General features: G+C 36.0%; 1 protein-coding gene across 1 annotated transcript; it reads right to left on the reverse strand.

Annotated features, from left to right (window-relative positions):
- Nucleotides 1–198: 198 nt before the first annotated feature.
- LOC106167808 (adenylyl cyclase-associated protein 1) lies at nt 199–27,256 on the reverse strand. The gene is made up of 13 exons (XM_087019261.1): nt 27,171–27,256; nt 18,055–18,782; nt 12,202–12,305; nt 11,762–11,839; nt 6,526–6,669; nt 6,108–6,193; nt 5,541–5,646; nt 4,755–4,950; nt 2,945–3,126; nt 2,494–2,617; nt 1,956–2,038; nt 1,459–1,602; nt 199–1,035 (listed from the first exon to the last, which is right to left on the reverse strand). The coding sequence occupies exons 2-13, from the start codon at nt 18,638–18,640 to the stop codon at nt 952–954; spliced, it is 1,917 nt and encodes a 638-aa protein (XP_086875387.1). The 5' UTR covers nt 18,641–18,782; nt 27,171–27,256; the 3' UTR covers nt 199–951.

A 27,256-nucleotide genomic window follows, 5' to 3' on the forward strand; every position in this document is an offset into this window, starting at 1 on the left:
ATTTAAGCTGTTTTCAACGTAGTCGTTTCTTGAACTGAAAGCCTAGCATGCTATTAATACAGCACTTGAAAATTACCCCTCAAGTTTACGAAGTTATGCCTGTCCATGATGTTTAAAATCCAACCAATTCTTACTTTCCACCATCAGAATTATACTGAGGCAAACTGCTCAAAAATGGGAATAAACCCCAAAGGAACATGATTTTACATCCGTTTTATTTCCAATTGTTAAGTAACAAATTAATATATAATTCAGTTGACCTCCCAGGTTGACTCTCTTTAATTCTAAATGATTATAATTCATTGAAATAGCAGTAATAAAGTATAAATTGTTGCAGCTGCATCACCACCCTATTTAGGATGCTACATGTATAATTTAGTGATACTATTTTAAGCAAGTGTAATACACAATTCAAATTCTTTCATATTAACAAACCATTTTTTAAAAGATGACTCATAACATCTTCATCAAAATGTCTCTCTCAAAATAAATCGAAAACAGTTACGTTTCATAGTGTATTTGTGTCCGTCTTAGATGTTCCTATTCATATTTGAAGACCGGGAAAAAAGGATGGCAAATCATTTTTGCCACTGGAAGAGCATTATTGCGTTAGACGTGCCAGTGGATGTGACATTCAAGCAGAAAATGTGCCTATTGTGTTAGGTGAGACAACTGGTTGTGACACCATTGCTCTCTGCGTAAGTGTACCTGAATCATTATAAATACTCCTGTATTAATCTATAATCTACTATGCATATATGACTGGAATAGTCCACCGCAAGTTGTACATTGCTGATGATTATAGTAAAAATAATAATAATAACGATATATCATTGTATCACACATATTTGATCCATTTTTAAATGCCTCAAGCTGTATATAATGTGGCATTATTTTTGTAGTCTAAGTAATCACTCTCGAAGTCTTTCTAAATCCTTGCACGATGGCTGACTATTGCTGGAGGTCGGAGCAATCTGTGACCAATTTTTTGCCGTCAAAGGTGGTCTTAAACTGCTCTGGTACTGCAAATTCCAACTGAAACAAAAACAAAAAAGTTTTGGTAAGAGGTGCAGTATTGAGATTACATTGCAATCACTGATTCACATTTTGAGCTTATCCGCATTATAAAACAACAAATGGTTAAGGTACTACCTAGGTAGTCAATCCCAAGGATGCAAAGTAAGGTGGAGGGAAGAAAATTCAACCATGTTGTCATTCAGTTTGCCATCATGGCATGGGATAATTTCCCAACTTCACATTGGATTGCTAGGCAGTTTGTTGCCTTCAACATGGAAGAGCTCAAGACAAGCCATATCAAATTCAACAAGTTTAATAAGTTTCAAAAGACTTCAAAATATAATTAATACATGAAATCAAATTTAAAAAAAAAAAGGAGACTATAAATCCACCTAAACACAGAATCATCAACCATTATGTTTCATTCTAAACACAACTTACATAGTCTCCATCAGGTCCAGGCACCAGGATATTCATCTCAGAGGACTTGGCGGTGATGAACTCGGTGTTCATAGAGTCCTTACTGAGATACATCTGGAAGCCGTCTGTCTTGTCCACGCTGACTGTATGAACATGACCGTTGACCTGAGGGAAATGGACGGTTCATTAAATACTAGTCACTAAAGGAGTTGACCACTGAACGCGATTTACAAAAATGCATTACACTATCACTATCAAGGTGTAACTGATATATAATTAAACTCTTGTATGTCAATGACCATGAATAGCTGTAACTGACTTTTTCCACTGCTTGGGCTTCGAACAATGAGATAAATGTATGTCAGAATGACCAACTTTTTTTGTACATATTAAATTTCTTGAAGAATTCTTTCAAAAAGAGTGCATTTAGAAACCTGAGTGAGTATATACTACAATGTCTAATTACTAGGCAAAAGTTATTATTTTTTTTTTCTAATTTCAATCCTCATCCATCTCACCTGAGCCTGCACACTTTGACAGTTGACAAATTCCACACAGGAGACCACATCATCAAACACCAGTGCCGTCTTCTTGCAGTTATCTGCAAACAAACATACACACAAATAAATAAATAATTAATTAATCAAAATAAATAAATAATCATTGATTAAAATTAACAAATATTGTGCAAAATGCCTTTCTTTCATTTCAATCTAATATCATTGTTCTGAAAAAGAGTTGTAGACTTGAAGTTCCCCTTTCAAAAAAAAAATACAGCAAAATTTCTAATGGTCCCTTAACAATTTTCGTCCCTCTCAACCATCACTATATATTTCACTGTCACTTCACCATGTCTCTTCAAACTTTACCATAAACGAGATAAAACCATGGATGAGACTGCGATTTAGTGAAAAAGTCTGAAAAAATGTCCAGGGGGCCAGGATATGAAGATCTGCATCGATATCAAAATGGCATTTTTAGCTCCCAAACAGTCTGAAATGTGCAAACAGTACAAAAAAATCTCATTACTGTAAAATGGGATATTTTTGTACTCACCCATGACAATAGAGTTCACTTTTCCCTTGACTTGTAGAGTACTGTCCACACACTTGAACATGTAAACCACCTGTTTCAGTTCCACGTCACTGATCACCAAGTTTCGGTTGCCTTTGTGGTGTTCCTGATATACAAAGACAAAATTCACAATTATTTACACGTAATTATATCAAACAACATAGAGAAAATGTTAACACTCCATCTCTGAACAAAATGCTACAGTTAACTGTGTGATGTTCTTGGACACAAATAAATTAAAGGGGTTGTTCATGGGATTTTAACTTATATACATTGTCAAATACCCTTTTACAATGTCAAAAGGCAAGTTGTGTCTTTTTAGGCACTGATGTTACTGCCACTGCCCTCAGAAATGGAACTGCTGCAACAAACTGTGGTGTGCAACTTTCAGAATCCTTAAAAAAAAGAGAAATTCATCAAGAAGACAACTTACCACAATCCACTTCTTTCCTTGTAGCTCTAAAACTGGGGGTTTCTCTGCTGCTTTGGCAGCTACTGGAGCTGGAACAGGGGCTTTCTTGGCTGGAGCGCCTCCTGGAGGTTTGAAAGGCTGGGCCCCAATCCTGAGGCCGGGGTTCTTGTGAGTCTTCTGGTCATCTGTGACTTTCTTCAGCCCTGAAAATTTGGATTCAAATTGTTAACTTAAGTTGCTCATATATTTGTATCATTAAAATTCATTAAGGTTACAGCTTTAAATAAAAGCAAAAGCTCATTATTTTTTACCTTTTTTTCTTTGAGCTGAAAGATCTTTTCCAAATACTGTTTCTGACAATAATTTACAGTGTTTCCCCTGGCTTTCAAGCTCTGCGAGCTGGTAAGCAATCTGCGATCCCAGCAATACTAGGGGGGTCCGGGGGCATGCCCCCCCGGAAAATTTTTTTAATCGAGGTGCAATTTGGTGCATTTTAGGGTATTTAGAACTGATTTTTTTACATTTTAAGTGGCACTGAATTGTCTTGTTTTGAGGAGTAAATTCAGTAAAAATTGGACAAAATTTATTTTCCAGTCTGCATTCACTCAGTTTAGTCCTTTTCAGTTTATAGAACATACTCTTTCAAAAAAAAAAAAAAAAAGTTAATACGTACAAGAAACAAGAAAAAGGGCTTACTACATTAAATTATTTTTAAATTAACCAAAAAGTTGATAAAATATGTTGTTCTTACCGATTTCATTTCTGAAAGTAACTGGTCAATTGACATTGCGTGTGGGAGCGCTTCATCCTAATATAAAACTGCTTCAAAAAGTTCTCTCCCTTAATTGTCGTTCAGCGCAAAGCGACTCCCGCTACTAGTTATAGGCCTACGTAGTTTGAGATGTAATTTATAATCAACAACTTCAAACACCGTTAAATGAATTCTTCGGAATTAAAGAGATGAAAATCACACTTATCATCAATTTTAGTTCTTCGTTTATTCATTTATATGGTTCTATTCAGTCATGGGAATTCATATTCAATGCACATAGGTTTCCACGCGAATACTGACGTGACCCAGTTTTACAACACTACTGCTTTCACAAAACTTACCCGTAAATCAATAGAAAATCTTCTCCAAGTTTATAAAAACAACGAAGTCCACTTTATTTGCTCCTTTTTTATCAGTGAATATTCGTAAACTATAAAAACAAACAACAGGCGGTCTGAATTTCGGAACATGAAGTGACAGAGAAAGTGTATTCTTGACACGTGATTAAATGGTGTCAAGAAAGAGTTGCCTCGTTTCGCTTCGTCTCTCATACTTCACAGAACTGCGAAAACGAGGCACTCACAGGGAGATAGTAACTGCTGGATATTTTTAGGCATACGCGCATGCGTATTTCCGTTTCTGCTAAATCAAGTGCTCAGAAGCATGGGAATTACGTATGTAAACAGAAAATGCCATATTTGCTTAGAAATAAATATAATTTTCAGTAAGCATGAGTGAAAATATACTTTTTCGTTCCATTCAGCCCAACGAGGCGGTGCATTTGACAAATTTCAGCAAGGCGCTTGCAAATTTCAGCGAGGCGGGCGCCTCGCTCATTTAAGTGCAGGGGAAACACTGATTTATAAAGCAAATCATTCTTACCTAGTAAAACCTGAAGCTGATAAGTGTTTTCATTTTAATGGGTTCGAAACATTTTAGATAACTCCAACATTCATTCCTCAAAAGACAAAGGAGTTCAAGAAGAGCCCAATATAATACAGCTATGTCTATTTCAACATACATGATGTGTTAAGAATGGCAATTGTCCAATGGGCTTACCCTTGGTGATATCTGTTCCTCTGTTGATCTCAGCAAACACCCCACTCATAGCAGCAGCTGGAGAGGGACCCGCGTCCATACCTCCTGGTGGGGGTGGTGGGGGTGGCCCTGGGGGTGGGGGAGGGGGTGGCCCTCCTGCTGGAGGGGGTGGTGGAGCTGCAGGTCCTGCTGCAGGGGCACTAGATGCATCAATACCCTAGAAATACAAAAACAAGCCATTAGATTGAAATAGCTCTTGGTTAATATATATTAAGGCATATTCAGACCAGGTACCATTTAGGCAAGAAATGGATGTAAATGACCAAAATACCCCCATCCATTCATATGTTTAACTGTTAGACCAATTTCCAATCCAAAGCAAGTACTGAAATGAATACAGCTGACACCAAATTGAGTTCGCTCAAGTAAGCTGAAATACTATAGCTGTTAAGCCCTAAACAAACTATCTATTGGAAAATCAAATAACTTTTCCTGTGTTCCATGTAATTCAAGAAGCTAGTGCAGCATTAACATCTAAAATAGGTGCTATGTGCTCTTGTGTTCCATGTGACAAGCAATGCCTGTGTTGTGGAACTCCTTGATGTATAAAACAAAGCACGGGACACAGTTATACAGCACTTAACCCCACATTCCATGCAATCCCTTTGTTGTGGAACTCCTTGATGTATAAAACAAGGCACGGCACACAGATATACGGCACTTACCCCTGCGCTCCATACAATGCATGTGGTGTGGAAATTCTTGATGTATAAAACAAAGCACGGCACACAGATATACGGCACTTACCCCTGCGTTCCATGCAATCCCTGTGGTGTGGAACTCCTTGATGTAGGCCTGCAGTTCCTTCAGAGTCTCGTTCCAGGCTCTCATCCAATCCACATGGGTCTTGTCTCTGGAAAGGGTGACATTTTCATCACATTTATTTAGTCCTTAAAAGTATCCAAAATCTATTGCAAGTTGACAAATATAATATAATATAATCTAAAAGCAGATCATTTCTAAACAATTTAAAATTTTTTATCTAAGTTATAATAATTTTCCCCTTTTTATTTTTCACCATCTTTAGGAGACCACAAAATACTTTTCCAGAACTGTAAATATGTATGAAATTATAAAATCGCCTATACACAGATTATTGTATTACAGCTGCAAATTCTGAACACTTCGAAACAAAAGGCAAAGCACTAGACTAAGGAGTTAAACACCCTATCTACAAACTCTATTTGCCCTGCAGATTTTAGACAATTTTCAAAAAAAAAAAAAAAAAAAAAAAAAAAATTTGCCTGACGACCTCTGTCAGATTCACACTCCCATCTCTTCAAAACAATGTTGTGACTGATCTTTAAATCTTACTTTTCTTTGAATTCCTTGAGAACTCTGTTTCCATAGAACTGTCCAGCATCACCCATCTCCTTCACAAATGGTCCTGGGGCTGGGGCCTACATAATACATACAATACAGATTTTATTATAATATTTCTGTGGAATTCTACATTGTGGAACTAAATAAACCGTTTAAAAAAGAAAAATGTGTGATAAGTGCAAACAGTTACAGTACTGCAAAATGTGGTCTGGTAGATGGAATTCTGAAAAATGCCAACTTCTGAATTTTTCTCATTATTTCTCAAGCTATTCTCTCATATTGCAAAGATACGAGTAAATCAGCGTAGACATTTATCTGAGATAAATCCAATATGATACTAAAATGTAAAGTGTGCTGCCCCCTGGTGTTGTGATTAGAGCTGCCCCTAGTGTCATGTACTGTAACTCACCACAGTGACCCATCCCAGTGCTGGGCTGGACTCACTGAGAACGGACAGATGGTTTATGAATGGACTCTTATGCTGTTTCTGGCGGAACGCCTGGATGTTCTGGATCTCGTCTGATGTGGGCTTCAACAGGGCGACCAGTACGTCCTGGAAGATAACATCATAAATTATAAATTATATAAATTATCATAAATATATTATCATAAATTATTAAAAGTGGCATTGTCACATTATCATGGTGAAAATTAACTTCAGCAGCAATCAAAATGTTTTTTTTTCTGCAAGTTACAGAAATAACTCTCTCACAAAATTCAATTCCTCCTTATATCATTTCATTCATCATTTCCAATTCACAGGTAATTTCATTCATGAAGAAAAATATGAAAAGTGGAATATCGATATCATTCTAAATTGATCTTGGTATGAATGCAACTACATCCACATTACCCAAGAAGTGTTTAAACCTAATAGCGAAGTTTGATTGCTGCCATCAAGCTGCCAGTCACTATTTGATTGACAGCACCATCCATGCTAAAGACCTGCATATTAGACACAATCAACCAATCACCCGCTTCAAAACTAGGTCAAGGAGCCAACAGTGTGCGCACACAACAAATCACAGTGTCACCCAAATGTATTGTTCCAACGGCAAGAGGGGTAAACAAATATACAGTCAGGTATTGCTGTGGCTGGGCAAACATTTTAACTGATAGCTTTTGTGGTTTAATGTTCGGAGAGAGACGTTTAAATGGGGATTTAAGACACTGAACATGAAATACTCTTTACCGGATCCAGCGCTTTGCCAAATATCCTAGGCTTTTATTGATATGTATTCCTGAAGTGAAATATCCAAGGCTTTTATTGATATGTATTACTGAAGTGAAATACCCAAGATTTCGATTGTAAAATATTATTGAAGTTAATGTATGAGTTTAAGCTACCTTAAAATGTTGAACTTGGAGCGCTTTTCTCAAGTTTCTAATCCTTTACCAAATATGTAATATTTTTTCTTTTTGTAGTACATTTCAGGGGTAGCACTGGTTGCATTAACATGTGTTCAGTCTTTACAGTTCTATTTCTTCTTATTGGAATACCAAAGACTTCTTGTAGAATCTCAATCACAGTAGAAAAAATATTTAACATCAAGTAAAAATACCTCCTAAACATTGAGTATGATGCATTCCTCGATAATTTGCCAACTGTTAAAACTGAATTTCTTTTAAAATGTATAATGTCAATTATTAAAAAAAAAAAAATGTCAACCACTTGACTACTAGTTTGGTCAAAATATGCCTCATAAATCATTAAGTAGCAACCTAGCATAAAGAAAGGAGCTAGCAAAACAGCTGTGAAGCTATTTAACCAATGAAACAAATCCATATGCTGACAGTCAATGAAATTCCTGGTGGATAATTAACTAAACTGAGCTAATTTTATGATACGGTCTCTAAGTGGTCATCATGCTATAATAACACTCATACAGGCTACACTGTGTACTGTCCAATGAGAGCATATTTGACTGCTTTGCACGAGCAAATATAAATTAAATAATATTCGCAGTACTCACTGGAAAAACTTCGAGACATACTGCCTATGTCACTTCATTAGCAGTAGTGCCGTAATAGTATTTGCTGACCAATTTCCAAACATTCTACCGTTTTCCAGAAGCAAACACCAGTGAGATAACAAATCAGAACGCATACTGTCACTGGCAAAATATCAGCCATAATGACATCACCAGGGGCAGTTGAGGGCCTTCTTCTGGGTCTTCTGGAAGATGGTCTGAATTTTTCAAGCTTACAATGACAGGCTTCTAATTTTATTTGTTGGAAGACAGTCAAAAATTGAAGATGGATCAACAAACATAGTTTGGAAGACTGTCGGAAAATATCTCTGGATCCGCTTCTGATCACAGCATACAGACCAGCCTCAAGTGCAAATTATTCTACCGTTCTTCGCAAACATTTATCAATGGTGATTTGAATCAACAGTGGCTAATTGTGAGCTGTCACAAGGTGCATTTATGTCCAAGTTGGGTGGACTATCACACTGAGGTGGACTGTACTAAGACAGGCCATCCATCTCCAATGGAAACATGCCTCATAATCTAGCACTTTTGACAAATGATTCAATGTTTTCCGGTATCACTGTTTCCTTGATAACATGATGTTAAATCATAAATCTACACATTTTGACAAGTAGAATTTCATACCCCCAATTTAGGAGAATCCAACTACGTCAAATACAACAAATCTATAACCTGAGAATTTATCTGTACTGAGCCTCAAAGAGACAGAGAGTTTTCCCTTGAAGAACAATAATTCTGTCATTATCCCCTGCAACCCCCCAATAAAAAAATGGGCAAAATACAAGGGAAGTTTGAAACAAGTGTGTTAAAAATTAGGGTCCCCATCTTTTATTCTGTTTTTATCAGACAGCAACAGTGTAGTCACAACACCAGAAGACATCACCAATGCTTGGTCTGAGTGACTGGCCAAACTTCTCGACTTCAATCCATACATCTATCTTCACCAGAATACTCAAGGTGATAATTGTATAAATACACTTAATGGACAGTTGCCATGGCAACAGATAACACGATGCTCGCAGACAATACCTCGCAAATTCTTTTTTATTGTGCAGGATAAAAGTAAGCAAATATTCTCCAGTAAATATACACACACTACACCCAACTCTGTGACAACAAATAAATAACCTCCTCGTGACACAGAAACCTGAACAAAGAAATCTGCTGGGTGGAATACAATGGATAAGTATATGGTACTGCCTCGTTAGATTTCAAGTCCTAACATGAAAAATGATTGTTAAAACACAAACCAATTTTGATATGACACAAGCCATGACCTCTACAAATAGGTATTGAAAGGAACAGAAAACAGGGCTACTGTGTAAAATTTCAAGATATGACCTAGAAAACGACCCATAAAATGCGAGCCCCTTGGAAAAAAGTGAGGCAGTTCCTGAAAGACACATGCAACCAACATAAACAGGGCGATAAGGGTTTCATCTATATTTGCCCATCTTTGTAATAATACACCTAAAGGTTCGGAAGCCAAGATGCCAAACCCAAAAATAACTTTCATATGTTCTCATAAACAATTGAAGTCCGTAGCTTTTACTTAATTCAATGGTGGCCCTTAATTTGTTATCTCAACAGCTCTGTTGATGTAAGAGTAACCTTAAATGGCATACTAGTAACCCAGAGTTTGGGACAAAAATGAGCTCGATGAGAAAAAAAAGATTACCCTGAGTAACACTCTTTCAAAATAGAGTAAAATAAGAGAAGCTACTATTCCTTATATCCCTGAAAATTTCAGGGAATTTACTACTTCTTCAGCAAATAACTGATAATTTTTTTTAGTTAATTGAATTTAAAAAAAAAAATATATATATATATATATTGCTTGATAAAATAAAACAGGTAATATGGTTCTACTTTCTTTGGGCCAGAATAAAAATTCTTTGTTATTTGCAAATCCTGCTTCATCACAACTTAAAGAAGGCAAGACACAAGTATGGAGAAAATAAAAAAATTGCGGAGGTAAAAACTAGGGAAAACTAGTAATTCTCAATTAAGGGCATACTTCAGTTGTTTAAAGTTTACTAGCTATGCTTAAATTAATAGTGTAACATGGAAAAAAAATGTCAACTACATCTACCCTATGCAATTTTTAAAAATGATTCTAAAAATCTAACAAACATTTGAACACAATTTCAAGTTTACATTCGAAACACCTGTATCTAAGGCATTAGCATCAAACCCAATTAAAATATAAAATTCTGTTTTCCTTGCCATTTTATTGCCAGTTTTCAAAAAAAGCATTACTTCACCAGGTAATCATTTAATCTCACTTAAAACCCATCAGACTTTTACCAGCCGGAATTTTAATTCTGTTTAACAAGCGCATCAGCCATGGTGAATACTCTCCATGTTAAACAACTGTGAAAGAGAAAACAAGGCAAGTCAAAAGTTATAACGCCTAATTTGTCCAGGATTATCACGTGTAAACACGCCAGGTGAAACACGACCTTTAGACCCACTACTTCATGCTACTACAATATTATCATAACTCGAATGAAAACACATACAGAAGTATCGCACACAGCCGGATCATCACTTGAGTGGAAACCTTCAGAAATTGCCCCGAAAGGAGAAACATCATATTACAACATCGTATGAAATCCCATCCCTAAGCCTGGTCCACGGGAAGTTCAAGAGAGCATTTCATAAATTGACAACCCGATGGAGTGTGTCTGTCCAGAAAAGGGTGTATTTGCCGCGTAAAATAAACATGAGGCAACTAACGGCTCATAATGCTTTTTGCCTGAGGCAGTGTATTGTTGATTTTTCTACAGATATCCCCTACAGCAAGTAGCACTGTCAATGCCTGATGACTGTGCACATTTATTTTAAAATTGAAAAGTAGTTGGAAAATGGTAATTGTTGGAATTTCACCCCACAACCAACACAATTGTTCTGCCTCCAAAAATTGACTACTTCCACTTAATATAAATATCCATAAATTAAGTTTATGTTAATTTGCAGGTCAAAAATCGTTCATCTTCTTTTTTCTCTGTTAATAAATTGACAATAGAATGATATAAGAAACTTTTTCATTTTCATTCTGAGCTTGCCCTTTAAAAAAAAAAATTAACTTTCAGCATGTGAATCTCAATGATCCAAAACCAGAAAGGACAATTAATGTAACCATTTTACATTAAACAAAATAAAATTCAATATAAACAATTCCTTTTCATTTCAATCAAAACTTTATCAAACACAACTTTTCGCCTTAAAAACTACTCCAAATTCATAAAAATAAATCCTTCAGTTTTATTTACATTACTCATTAAATGATTAAAACCTTTTTTCAAAACGACAGATCGAGAAGTCAAGGCATGACCTTGACTTAAATGTGTGCGCAGCTGTGACCGATTGATCTTGGTTACGGAGGTCCCACGACTTTACGACTGACATATTAACACGGTCCAATGAATTCAAGTAACTAATATTCAACCTGCCATGAAGTCATTGCTGTTGGCATTGTAATAGGTGATGTCTCATTTAAATATTCATGAAGTAAACATATGAATGACAGGTGGGGTGCTACCCAATTTGCATGTGGTATGTGGTGACATCCATTGGCAGCTTAATGTATGTAAAAAGAAAGTGTGTGTGTGTGTGTGAGAGAGAAAGAGAGAGAGAGAGAGACTATACCTGTGATGGTTGTTTGCACTTAGCGACTAATGACAGGAATTGTCTCTGTGCCTGAAACCCTTTCAGCAACATCGCAGCCTGGAACACAATTAATAGGAATAAATAACTCACACTGATTGTGCCAGGACACATCCTTTATCACACCTAGCACAATCTTACAAAAAACACTACTTGGCATTTGTTAATCAATACATTATCATAATAGTGAGCAACACAACCTCTTTTTGCAAACAAATATAGGTGACATTTTCGAAAAAGCAATTAACTTTTACTTCACAGCCACAATTAAAAGACTGCCATCAGTTTAGCTTTTTTTCCTTCCACTTAAAGTTTCAAAGAAGAATATCTATATTACAAAATATTCTAACATATCTGTTTTGGATTCTTATTTGTTTTCATTTTCAATTTAAAAAAAAAAACAACAAAACTTCCTATCTTACCGATTCCTTGACATCTCCTCCGATCTTATTGCTCAGGTCTACGAAGGTGGCCAGACTCCCTTTCATCAGGTCATCGAAGGCCGTCACAAAGGCATGGGACACCTCTGGAATGACCACAATATAACATTATAGCAAAAAAAAAAAAAAAAAAGTTACATTGAATCAAAAGTCTCATTTACATAGGATTTAATTCGGACTGGAATTCGACTCCTTTTTATTGGACATTTAACTATGATAACATCCCCTTTTGTCTAAAGAAATCTTTGTCATCCTTTTTCAAAAAGAGAGATATCGACTTTGGTCAGAGCCTGGGAGCTAAAAAAAAAAAAAAAGAAAGAAAGAAGAAAAGCACTGTAAAAAAACTCTTGTAAATCATAACATCAAGTTCAGTAAAATGGCAGCAATATGCAAGCATATAGTATTCCTCTCCTAGCTGGAAGTGAAAACTTCTGTCGTCATATACTGATGAAGATGGCTGATGCATTAAGTTACATATGAAGTGAGCGTAGATTTTCTACAAGGCATAAATCACTACTATAAATCACTGCTACTAAATTCTTATATAACTTAAATTAAGTTCACACACCAAAGGATAAACCAAATTTTAAAATCACTCTATCAGCCAAAAAAAAAAAAGGGTTTTGTAACTCGAAGCATCACAAACTGCAACCGAGTGCAAGCATCTCTATTCCATAACTCGGGATTTACTCGCCCCATATAATAGCCTCAACATAAAAGGTGATACCGCTATTCGCAATTCGTGATGCTTTCAAGTTATGGAGCCCTGGTCGTTAACTTTCTCATCTGTCCCTACAGATTATAAGAGTTTACCATATGACACAGTATGACACATTACTGCTGGATGTGCAATATAGCATAATTATTCAAATGATGTTTGGCAAAAAGGACCAAGGGTTAAATGTAGCACAGTGTGACACCAGACAACATTTGTTCAAATACTTTTTTTTCCAAAATTGGTATTTCTTTAAGTTATGCTATTTGAAACTACTATATGATGGTAGTATTTGGTTGTGTTTGGAGGCAAAGATTTGACTTCATACACAATTTTAGAGTTTTTATAACACCCTGTCATATAAAACAGAATTGTAAGTTTTAACTAAATTAGTACATCCACAAAGATGAAAATACATCTCTTACTGCTTGTTATCAAACATCTTCCCCAGAAACAAAATACTGAAAGAAAAGGAATACAGTTATAACTCGGTCTTTTCAATGGGTGGAAAAATTGTGAATTTTATGGATACTGTATTTTTCTTTAAATCTTTTATTTCCTAAAATTACAATATTCATATTGAGCGGTAGCAACAAAATTTAAAAGCAGGCTTGGATATAAATTTTGTGATTATAGAATTATGTATCTTAAAATTTGATAATTTTTGCCAGTTGAAAAGATGGTGTTATTACTGTATTTCAGGTAAAATGAAAGCTTTATTTTCTGATTCATCCTGGTATACCTTTTCTAGAACCCCCCTCCACCCCCCCCCCCCCCCCCCCCTCCTACAGACCTTGCTTCACCACAGAGCGAGACGTGTAATGATGCTCCTCCCTGCCTTGTGAAGAATGACTCGGCACTTTTTGGGATGCTGCCATCCTGGGATTGGCACTTCCATACATGCTGGTTGTTTCCTCCATCTCTCTCTGGAATGGAGGTGAGTTAGCTTCACTCATCTTCCTTTGGTGTGACGGAGAGCCAAATTCAGACATTTTTCTTGGTTGACTTGGAGAGCCATATTCTGACATTTTTTTCTCCAGCCTTGGAGAATTTGAACAAGATGATTCTATTTCCCATGCTGATTGCATCTCGCCATTACTCGACTCACTTGCATATATTTCTTCCTTCGGTTTGGTAGACCATGAACTTTCACTTTTTCTCACAGAATCTGTGCTGAGGGGTGTTCTTTTTGGCTCTGGGCTACGGCTGCCAAGATGGCTTTCAAATGACCTTCTAGATGGCCCAGGGCTACTGTATGGTGATTCCTTTTCCGAGGCAGTCACTGGGGTAACTGGATGTTCTTCTTTTGGAACTTGAAGTGAGGAAGTTGTGCTGTATTGGCCACCAGATGGCACTGGGGGAGCTGGGGCTTTGGCTTTTCCTGGCTGTGTTACCCAGGGTGCTCTGCTGTTTCCACCTCCCTTTCCTCCACCATATTTTCCTGAGGGCATCTGCCATTTTGTGGTCTTATTCTGACGGATTTTGGACTCAAAAGTTTGCTTTCTAGCAGCCACGTCTGCTTTGGGCGCCCCGCCTTTCTTTTGCACACTTTGTGGATCAAAAGCTTGCTTCCTCTCGGCTATGTTAACACTGTGAGCAATAGCATTGTTACCACCTTCTTTTGTCTCAGTTTGGTCTGGCTCCTCCTCGCCAGCAGCATCTTGACCCCAAAATCCAGTCTTCTTCAAATTCACCTTGAACATTGTCTTTGTATAAACTTACGTCTACTTGGAACTTGGAACACAGAAGAAAACCTCCTTAGAGCTTTTGCTGAAAATGGCACTCAAAGTCTGAGAGTCATTCGTTTTTGACACAAAGAGCATTTATGACAGAACTAAACTTGAGCAAGTCTTTTTGCACGCTCCTGTCAGAGTTATAACTGTGGGAAGCTCTGTACTCTCTGCCTGTAAGTCTTGTCAGAGTTTAACTGACAGATATCTCCTCGAGGACAGTTGATCGACTTGTCGTGAGTAGAGAAACGGTGCCATAGCACATAAAGACAACTGTTCTGTAGCTGTTTAACTCAAGTAAAGACAAAACACTGGCTTTTCACAGCATAAAAGTCGAGAATATTATCCTAATGCCATTCTACAACACCAACATTGTCAGGCGGACGCGACAGCTCGCTTGGCAGTCCGCAAAGACAGTGAAGTATGATACATATGACAATTTCTAACAGCCACAAAACACATGTGGTCTATATTTCTGTCCAGCTCATCATCATCCATTTCAGGGCCCAAGGATGTAACATAGTGTACAACTCAATCATTGCATGAAGAAGCCTGAAAACTCAGCTTCAGGGCCCCAAAGTATGTAACACAGGTGCCCTATGAGCATATCTATTAGCAATGACAGTCAGTGAAATTGCTGAAACTTTCACCAACCATATGGCGGCTTTTAGGGCTGACACCATGTTTAAGATAATGGTTACGAAATGCTTAAATACTCGTCCCAATTTCGGGCCAGAGACCCAGAGAGCTCATTCCCAAAGAAACTGCAATTCTACTTAGATCAACCCAACTCTACGGGGATCTTTCACTCAATGCAATCAGTTTAACAGCTTAACACACCTCTATTTGACAATGAGTCGGAGACAGAAAAGATGGAGATTATACTAGAACAGTGGTGACAAGACAAAATTATTTCGTTGATGCCCAGAAGCTGCATGATTAAGAGTTGTAACTGCTTGCAGGGCAGTAGGGTACCAGCTGTCGGGACTAAGTCACACTGCTTAATTATTCCCTCATTAAAATTTTTGTTCCACACCCAAGGCAAAATTTTAGAATGAAATCATTAAATTAAAAATTTATTAATAAAATACAGCATTTAACTTTTGGTGGGAGTTGGTGGCATTTTTTGCATGTTACAAGCACCCACTGATGGTATATATGTAAGTTAATTACGATGGATCATCAAGTGCATTTAATCCCAGGCTGATACTCATCAATGAAATTTCTAAAAATATTTCAAATAAAATTTTTTCATCTTAAAAAAACTTTGGTGTTTCTCATTTTTCCTGGTGACAGGTTAAGCAGCAAGATGACAATCTGTTGCAATGCACACCAAAATATTCTACTGCCCCTGACAAAAAAAGTTTGAAGAATCTCTAACTTGTACAGTAGGCATATCTTTATGAGATATTAACAGCACGTATGTCAGTCTCTGGGCACTATTTCTCAAAAAGTTCTATTTTTGAGCTAAGCCTATATATATGATATACTTGGAATATTTTTTAATCCAAGCAAAAAAATATCGGTGCACTTCACAAAGTGCATAATCTGCCTATCAATAAAACATCTTTCAGTAAAAAAAAAACTCAAACATCTTTGAACGGATGCCATGTGACAGCTTGCAGACGACATGACAAGTCATTCTTTCTAATATGCTGGGGACACTTGTATCTTCAGAACTATTAGCTTACAGGGACAACAACTCTTCATATCAGATCTATGTTTCACAATATATACATGATTGTAAACAACTCATAGAAATATAATATATTTTATTTTACCACAAAAACAGCAGTTATAGTAATTTTTTTTTAATTTGTGCCTGTCATTGGACCACGTGACCTTCATAGATAGCTATACTCTGTAATAATCTCTTAAGAGATTATCGAAAAAAAAAAAAAAAAAAAAAAAACCTTTTAGAAAAAACCAGGGACAATCCTTGAATGTAGAAATGGATTCATTACCCAATGGTTAGCATGAGAAAATTGTCGATTACCCCAGGAAAATTCAATTTTTGGCCAAAATGAACAGTTGTTATCCTCTTAACTTGGACAAGGTCAAAGTCCAAATATGACCACCTTTATTTTTAACTCTGGGATTTTATTTAAGTTTTCAATATCAAAATCCATTCATTTATCTATTTATGATCTCAAGTTTTAAGTCTTAAAATGACCATAGTGGAAACAAGTCTTCAGACTATTCTGATAATCCTATGATTTTATGTAGGTCTTCAATATCTGAAACAAAATTTTTTCATTTATTTAAATTCTACAAGGAAATATGAGATGAGAATATTTGATGAGGTCAAACAAACTGATTACTGTCTGAGGCACCCTATCTAAAAAAAAAGTAGAAAAAATTCTAATAAATATGATAGAAGTGTTTCATGTCATGCTCATGAAAATGCCTTGAAATTAACCCCTAAAATGAAAAAAAAAAGTCAAACAGTAACAAACATTTCTACACTAAGACCAGTAATTCCATGTCACTGCCAGTAAGAATCCCCACTTAGGTAATTAACTGCCTAAATGTCGTGGGAAATGGGTTAAATGCTGCCATCCAGCAGGTAAAATACACCTTTACGTGAATTCATGCCTTCTAGTCAGTCAAACACGGGCCATCAATGTTCCATCAATCTGCAACCAAAGCAATTTACCTGTAATTAAACAAATTTGTTCTGTAGGTTGGAAAAGCCTGTGCAGGAACATATATACTACACCTATTTCTCCCTGTAAATTAAACTGAAACTAGTATATATATGCGAACTTCAAAATAGCAATGTTGGCCATGGGATTACATGGATAAATCTAGTGAAAAAAGTGAAAAAAAGAAGAAAAAAGTGAAAAAAAGAAAAAAAACTTTAAGAATATAATAAACAACATACTTTCCTTCAATAGTTTTCTAGCATTTGACAGTTGTCACTCTATGAAAATATAAAAACCGTGTTTTTGGTCTTCAATCCTCAATCCTAAAAATATTGCAATTGCTTATTTTTTCACGCAATCCAACCCTGAAAGGAGCTGAGGGTATATTATATCAACTAGACATATGGTGAAAATGCAGAAGAAATTAAACATATATGAATCAGTATCAAACATAAACATATTAAACTAGATCATGTTATTCAATAATTAATGCAATACAGAAATGCAAGAATATAGGGCGACTTATTACAAATACAATTTCAATAGTATTTTATTCATCATACAATATACCTTCAATATCAAAACCATCGAATATGCAGACCACATAATCACCATATGAATTCCTTCTAGTCTAGTGACATCACCAATTACTTGACTCAAAACTTTCATAGCATCACTGAGTTATACACCGTTACCATAACGACCAAGTTAAAACCATATTATAACCAAGTGGTCCATTTCTCACCTTGTGAAGCTCCTGCACCGCCACCGCCACCAATTCCACGGGAGGAAATATTCTCCAACTTGCTCGCCACCGCCTCCAAACGGTTTACTAGGGCTTCCAACTGGGCCATCACGACAGGATCAACCTCTTCCTCTTCCTTACGGACCTCTTTAGGGGGTGTGGGTGCCTTCTGCTTCACCAAGTGCTCAGGTACTTTAAAAACAGGGGGTCTTGGGGCGTGGCGCTTGGCTGAAGATACAGAATTGGTGCTGTCTTGGCTTGTGGGTCGTGTTTCTACTTTAGTGACCTCTGGTGGTGGCGGAGATTTCCCCTTTTTCACAGGAGGAGGGGCACTGACTGGTGCTGAGCTCTCTACTGTCTGTGACTTTTGAACTTTGACCTCAGGCTCTTGAACCTCAGGCTGAACTTCTTTTGCAGGCGAGGGTGTCTTTTCTTTTGTTTTACTAGGTGCCTTTACCTCGACAGTATGAGCTGGCTCTGGTGTATTTTTGGGTTTTTGTTCCAACTGTTCGTCTGTGACTTCAGTAACCTTGTATTTCTCTGGGCTGCTACCTTTACAACAACATAAGAATCCTCTTGAAGGCATTATACTTTATACTTTGGGTCAAGGTCATTTCAGGGTTAAGGTCATAACACCTTAATGTCAAGGTCACTTTTCCCTGAGAGTTGAGTTTACCCTGTGGTCAAGACTAGTGGCACTTGGACTCAGCCCTTCACTTTACTTAAAGCTGAAACGTGAAATTAGGCTGCTCGAGAATTGTCATCAGCAGAGAATTCTTTCCAGCCAGTATATAGGTAGGCATATAACTGGTAGCTCAAATGACAACCTAAACATAACTTTATAATTTACAGTCACTTACCTTATATATAATGAATTGTTTCAATTGCAATAAAAAATATTTCATTTTTATGCAGATTTGGTGCAAGAATGATTACATGTGCGTGGTTCTGTCTCTCTCTCTCTCTTAGCCCCAGCTTTTTCTGTCTCTCCCTCCCTCTCCTTCTTTCTCCCTCTCTCTTTTTCCTTCTTTCACAAACACAGGCACACATGCATGCAAATACACACACTTCTGTCTTTCTCCACACATACATCCTTTTCTCTCTCTCTCTCTCTCTCTCTCTCTCTCTCTCTCTCTCTCTCTCTCTCAATTTCACTGCTATTTTCCGTCAGTTCCCCTCACCTTTCAGTATAGAAAGCAGCAGCAGACATTTTCTACCAAACATAAAGCATCTTCAATTATTTACATTGTAAATCCTGCACTATGAGCCACCAGTTACAACCTTGTATATATATATACTGCTGTGAAAAGTTGCGCAGGTAAGTAGAAGTCAAAAAAGGAGATTTCCAAATTAATCATGTGCGTGCAAACAATCCACACTGCCACGTTCCGATTAATGTTAGTCAAAGAAACAGTGCAGTCAGCAAAGACACCCACTTAGTAAGATTTTTAATCAAGGTGGAACGACACACGCCTGTAGAGGTAAACAAGATGCAGGGGCCATCTCAATATCACATAACAACATTAATATGTTAATCTCCAACATACACATGTCAAAACTGTGACAGTCTATTGACTTATGGATTTTGCATTGATTTCCAATTGTTTTGTATAATGGGTGCAGCAAAATGAGATGTTCTATGTAAGGGTGTGAACTACAAACTGTTTGACTTTACTCTAATATTTTTCAAGCAAAGCGTTTTTTGGACAGTAGTCAAAAACTGCAAGCTTCTAATCTAGACACAGCAAACAGAGAAGAAATATGCTTCAACTATGTTTAACTTCAAATTAAAAACACTGATTATGTTGTCACTATCAAAAGTGAAACAATATTAAACATGCCACTAAAAAACTTAGACATGCAACTGATATTTGATAGTGTTTTCTTTATGCATTTTAAAGTAATTTAATTAATTTCACTTTCAAAACAGTATTCCATGAAAGTATTTAAATACAACAATTTAATTACAACTGCAGATTTTAAGAGCGTTTTCCAAACTGGACTTGTACACAGCATCTATGAATTTATTATTATTATTATTATTATTATTATTATTATTATTATTATTATTATTATTATTATACCCACAGGGATTAAGTGAGGCAAATTATATGGTCATTGGAAGCTTAGTGTTAAAACAGACATGTTATTTTTACCAGATTTTCAAAACTGAGGAAAAATGCATTAAAAAATATATATATTAGTGAAATTAAAATATAAATCTAAAATTTTCTTCGTCTTTATGGACATACTAAGATTTGAAAAATGTATGTATTGAGATGGTCCCTGTCTAGTATATCCCCCATAAAGAAGTGTAAAGAGGATTACAATCCAGTCACAGCAATGGGAGCAAAACTAAGTGCCACAGCAATAAAACCAGAGTGATCACCAGGCATGAGCACACAGGGGGCAGCTCAAAACTCAACAAGGGGATGACCTAGATAACAAGAGCATTCAGGGGGTGTATCAAAACACCCAGGTGTGAAATATGTGACATGTCCCCTTGAGGGACCCCCTAGTTTTAGACCTCAATGGAAACTTACTATTTCACATCAGCATGTCTCTGCTGTTTCTAGTAACACCCTGAATATCAAAAGTCGCTGGAAACTTCCCTTCTCATTATCAACATGCCCATGATTGGGGTGAGTTTCCAGTTCTGACCCTCAGGGTGTATCCAAGGGGTAAATTTAATTTTCTTTACTAATTTTGACTTAAATATAATCACTAAACTAGAGGATCAGAGAGGCGATACCGCCTCCGAATATTGTACCACCAGCTGGAGCAAGCGCATTCGTATAGACCCCCACATACACAAAGTAAGGGACACAGCCACCAGTCTTGTGCTTGACAAGCTGTAAAAATGCAATCAACAAGAATTTTCAAAATATGCAAAAAATATATATAACTTAAAATGGTACAATCAAAGTGAATTCATCGTAAGGTAGCTCAAAGGTCAATTTCAAGGTCACAGTAAATTGCCAGTATATGACTTCCTATTCAAGTTTAATAGTAACTATGGACCTATCTCTGCCAGTTTTGGAGATAAAAGGGAAGCAAAATTCGCAAAGTTCAGTTCATGGTGAAAAGTAGGCCAAAGGTCAATTTTAAGGTCACATTTAGATTGCCAGTATATGACTTCCTATTGAACTTCAATAGTAACTATGGACCTATCTCTGCCAGTTTTGGAGATAAAAGGGAAGCAAAATTTGCAAAGTTCAGTTCATGGTGAAAAGTAGGTCAAAGGTTAATTTCAAGGTCACAGTAAGATTGCCAGTATATGACTTCCTATTCAACTTCAATAGTAACTATGGACCTATCTCTGCCAGTTTTGGAGATATAAGGGACTAAATGTTATAATTTTGGAGTTACCATAATGTGCCATAAATTTCCTACAGAAAAAATTAATTAAAATAAAGAAAAGGTCATTTTGGTCAAAATTCTTGAAATGGGAGGTCTTCTGAAGTTCGAGATGTTCAAATTTGATGATATAATGTCATTTTTGACCACGAGTTGTCTGCTTTGCCAAGCCTTATGTTTTATTTTTCTGCAGTTCAAAATTTATTATCCATTACCGTACTGCACATTTTGCTTTCACCACCAATGTACTTTTTGATACAGCGTAACTTTGGAGATAAAAGGGAAGCAAAATTTGCAAAGTTCAGTTCATGGTGAAAAGTAGGTCAAAGGTCAATTTTAAGGTCACATTTAGATTGCCAGTATATGACTTCCTATTCAAGTTCTATAGTAATTATGGACCTATCTCAGCCAGTTTTGGAGAAAAATGGGAAGCAAAATTTGCAAAGTTCAGTTCATGGTGAAAAGAAGGTCAAAGGTCAATTTCAAGGTCACAGTAAATTGCCAGAATATGACTTCATATTTAACTTCAATAGTAACTATGGACCTATCTCTGCCAGGTTTGGAGTTAAAAGAGAAAGAAATTAGCAGAGTTCAGTTCATGATAATAAGTAGGTCAAAGGTCAATTTCACGGTCACACTTAGATTGCCAGGATATGACTTCCTATTCAAGTTCAATAGCAACTATGGACCTATCTCTGCCAGTTTTGGAGATAAAAAGGAACCAAAATTTGCAAAGTTCAATTCATGGTGAAAAGTAAGTCAAAGGTCAATTTCAAGGTCACATATAGATTGCCAGTATATGAATTCCTATTCAACTTCAATAGTAACTATGGACCTATCTCTGCCAGGTTTGGAGTTAAAAGAGAAAGAAATTAGCAGAGTTCAGTTCATGGTGAAAAGTAGGTCAAAGGTCAATTTTAAGGTCACATATAGATTGCCAGTATATGAATTCCTATTCAACTTCAATAGTAACTATGGACCTATCTCTGCCAGGTTTGGAGTTAAAAGAGAAAGAAATTAGCAGAGTTCAGTTCATGGTGAAAAGTAGGTCAAAGGTCAATTTTAAGGTCACATTAAGATTGCCAGTATATGACTTCCTATTCAAGTTCAATAGAAAATATGGACCTATCTCTGCCAGTTTTGGAGATAAAAGGGAAGCAAAATTTGCAGAGTTCAGTTCATGGTGAAAAGTAGGTCAAAGGTCAATTTTAAGGTCACATTTAGATTGCCAGTATATGACTTCCTATTCAAGTTCAATAGTAACTATGGACCTATCTCTGCCAGTTTTGGAGAAAAAAGGGAAGCAAAATTTGCAAAATTCAGTTCATGGTGTAAAGTAGGTCAAAGGTCAATTTTAAGGTCACAATTAGATTGCCAGTATATGACTTCCTATTCAAGTTCAATAGTAACTACGGACCTATCTCTGCCAGTTTTGGAGATAAAAGGGAAGAAAAATTTGCAAAGTTCAGTTCATGGTGAAAAGTAGGTCAAAGGTCAATTTTAAGGTCACACATAGATTGCCAGTATATGACTTCCTATTCAAGTTCAATAGTAACTATGGACCTATCTCTGCCAGTTTTGGAGATAAAAGAAAAGCAAAATTTGCAAAATTCAGTTCATGGTGTAAAGTAGGTCAAAGGTCAATTTTAAGGTCACAATTAGATTGCCAGTATATGACTTCATATTCAAGTTCAATAGTAACTACGGACCTATCTCTGCCAGTTTTGGAGATAAAAGGAAAGCAAAATTTGCAAAGTTCAATTCATGGTGAGAAGTAGGTCAAAGGTCAATTTTAAGGTCACATATAGATTGCCAGTATATGACTTCCTATTCAAGTTCAATAGTAACTATGGACCTATCTCTGCCAGTTTTGGAGATAAAAGGGAAGCAAAATTTGCAAACTTCAGTTCATGGTGAAAAGTAGGTCAAAGGTCAATTTCAAGGTCACAGTAAGATTGCCAGTATATGACTTCCTATTCAACTTCAATAGTAACTATGGACCTATCTCTGCCAGTTTTGGAGATATAAGGGACTAAATGTTATAATTTTGGAGTTACCATAATGTGCCTTAAATTTCGTACAGAAAAAATTAATTAAAATAAAGAAAATGCTATTTTGGTCAAAATTCTTGAAATAGGAGGTGCTCTGAAGTTTCAGAAGTTCAAATTTGATGAAATAATGTCATTTTTGAACACAAGTTGTCTGCTTTGCCAAGCCTTATGTTTTATTTTTCCAGAGTTCAAAATTTATTATCCATTACCGTACTGCACATTTTGCTTTTACCACCAATATGTACTTTTTGATACAGCGTAACTCGAAAACCGTATGGAATACAAAAAAACCGAGACCACCCCCAGTGTTGGGCTTTACATGCTCTACAAAATGCAAAAAAGAATGGGTCTCTAGCATTAACGGTTCCCGAATTAGAGACAGTTTTCAGTTTCGGTATCTTATGGCCGCTACTCCCGTGAAAATGCACCGATTGACCCTAAATTCATGGAGATGAAAGATGACCTGAAGGGTAACACTTTCCAATAATATTATTGGTTAAGTCTGTGTAGTGTCTGAATAACAGGGCAAAAAAAAATTTTTTCGTAAAAAATTTCATTTTTTTGAAAATTTTGGCCCATTTGACCTTGAAGTAAAGGTCAAAGGTCAAATCCAAGGGTATATTTGAAATCTACACATATGACTTTTGGAAAGCTGTCTATAGAAATTTTTCCCATAACTCCTTCCATAGGGTAGATAATTAGCATTTAATTTTGCCATTTTTAGACAAGGGTGCATTGTAATGAGTGCCACACCCAGACCCCAATACCGACAAAGCCCAAATTTTACGTGGAACGAGGTGAGATTATAGGTGACCTAAATCCATGAGATGGGTATGGGGGCCCTTACCGTCTAGGAGGAGAAGCGGTAACGGTAGCCGTCCGGCGGAGCCGGCGGAACGATCCGGACGGGACCGAAACCATGTGTACCGCCAGCGCTAACGCTGGTGGTACAATTAATACATTTGTAAAGACAACAGATACATTGCCAAAAGCAATATAAATTTCAGTGATGGTCAAAAACAGCTATAGAATAAATTCTGTATTTTAGCCATCGTAATTTTGTCTCAAATTCTTCTCACCTGAGTTGGTGATACGCCCCCTGGCAAGTTTACTTGCCATAAAATACAGGTAAAGTTCAACATTAGCATACTTCAAATGCCACTTTAACATTCAGATGTATCATAGCAACTGTACTGCCAAAGAAATTTATTAAAATTCTAAGACTAAGGTAAAAAACTTTATAAATACAAAAACTGGCAAAATTACAATCTACTCTGATACTGTTAGACAGAAAATTTTCAAATTCATAAAAGAATTTATTCAAGACTATATGTGACAGATTCGCAAGACATAAGGCTACTAGTAAGGAAATAATATATGGCAGTGCAAATCAGATCTCGAAAATTAATACACATACTAGTAATACAATAAGACTTTGAAGGGCAAATAATCTGAAATACATACAAAAGTCTCATGGATAAAAGAATGTATGATAAAGGAAATCCTTGTTACAAATCAAAATTGAAACATATTTCATTTGTTTCACTTTAGATGATAAGTATGCATTGCTGGTCGAAGTGCATACATATTTTGATAAAATTCAAATATTTTACTGTTTGACATAAAGCCAAAGACAAATCTAAGGAGAGAGACCCCCCCCCCCCCCCCCACCCCAGCACCTACTGGTGAAATACTAGCCTAGAATTCCAATAAACTAATGAATGAAATATTCAAATATGTTGGTAAAATTTCTCTGACCACATACCATCAGGGCATCTTTAAGATATAAATTTTATCTTATTTTTTTCTTTTGAAAATCTATATATTGTAAGATATAAACTCACAAAAACCTGATATAAGTAATTCTGTAGAACAAAAATTTTTAATGCATAAAATTTGGTCATATTTTCAGTTTTTAATCAATTCAACATAAAAACAACTTAATAAAACCTTCAAATTCTTTCAAATAAATTGACGCCTAATGCCAAATAACAAACCAAATTCCATGAGCAGATTTGTGCCCTTTAAAATTTGTCCAAAGATATAAAGACAACATATTACTCCCACAAGTAGGTCAAAGTGACACAAATCACCTTTCAAACCAAATATAACCATGACTCATTCCCTATCAGGGTAATATATCCACATTTCCATACAAGGCAATATATTGTCATTGGGCATGACACAATCCATAATGTCACATGGATATAAATCTAGTATATATGGAAAAAATATGACATGTGGTTTGGGAGCAATCATCTTGATAACAATTTAGAGGTGGCATATTGTGTGGTGGCAGATAGTAATTATATGATAAGGCTGATTTGGGATACATATACTTGTATATATATTAAATCTATACTGTGTATCAGCACTAAATCACAGGTTGACTGACAAGATCCGAAGACATCACTTATTTTTTCAAATATGTAACAACGATTTATTCTTTGTGGTGTCCTTCTTGATAAGTACACAGGAATTTCAAATGAGCTATGCTAAAGCATACTGCTGTAAATCTAATTATTCTGTAATGTAAAAATAGGATGACACCCAAGCCCCAGGGCAAGTGCAGTAATATCTCGATCTTTTCAATGGGGGAAAATTATCAATTTTACAGATACTATATTTGTAAGTTAATGATTTCTTAAAATTAGAACATTCTATTTGAATGTTGCAAAAAAATAATTATAATAATAAATAAATAAATAAATAAATAAATAAATAAATAAATAAATAAATAAAAAAGCCAGGCTACTCTATAGTTCTTTTCAAAGCAGTAAAAGCACTACAAATGCAATATAGAAATATAATTTAGTGTTCATAAAACTATGTTGGAAAGTTTGATCATTTTAGCCCGTTGAAAAGATCGAGTCATTAACACACTAATTTGATCAAAGCATGAGAGGAAATTTACAAGCCACACCTCGTATCATCTCAAAGTTTTACAATGTAAATGTGTAAGTAAACCACTGGTAGATGGGTTTCTTTTTAACACAGAACAGAAGAAAGTGAATGTAAAATGTTTATCGGGTCAAAAGAATGGAAAGTGATAAGTTTTGTGAAGAAAACAAAAAACACCTTCAGATGAATAAGAAACCAAAACAAGAATAAGACTTTTAATTTGTTATTTTGGAATCTTTGACATAATCTAAAAATGTATAATGTACTTTCTGATACTAATCAGGAAATAGCCAGTCACAAATGTTTATATCATTATTATAAATTTGATGGACACTATATGAAGGTAGTGGGTGTTATAAAAGCAAGAAAGGTTAGTTATCTTAGCACTTAATGTGAGAAGCCCCTTCCTCACCTAACATTTAATGGTTTCGGTCACGTACCCGAGGTCGTGGATCAAATTAGGTCAAACTTCTTTCCCTTAAAATGCCCTTTACAACAAATTGTTTATACGTATCAGCAGACTTCAAAAATCTTCAAAAATCTTCCAGAGTGCCACACAGTATGTCAAATTTTACAAAATAATGACAGTGATGTAGAATACCCAATGAAAACATTCAACCGGCGTTTTAAAGAAAGGGGGCTGCCATATTTAGTCATCGACGAGTTGAGTCATTCATACATGCTGTTTTCTTCGCTATTCTACATATAAGCTTTAAAAACCTGGTCTTTTATTAAACAATAACTCTAGTGCATAGCACCTACTGCATGCCAAGCTTCAGATGTAGGTTTACTAGTCCGAAAACTTACCAACTCTGAGGTCCCCGACTCACTTCCTAGTTATGGGGCGGGTTACCGGAAACGAAAGGCATGACGGGAGAGAGGGAAGTAGAAAT

This window comes from Lingula anatina, chromosome 8, assembly GCF_051362555.1.
Source record: "Lingula anatina isolate TDL-2025a chromosome 8, LinAna3.0, whole genome shotgun sequence".
Taxonomy (NCBI): domain Eukaryota; kingdom Metazoa; phylum Brachiopoda; class Lingulata; order Lingulida; family Lingulidae; genus Lingula; species Lingula anatina.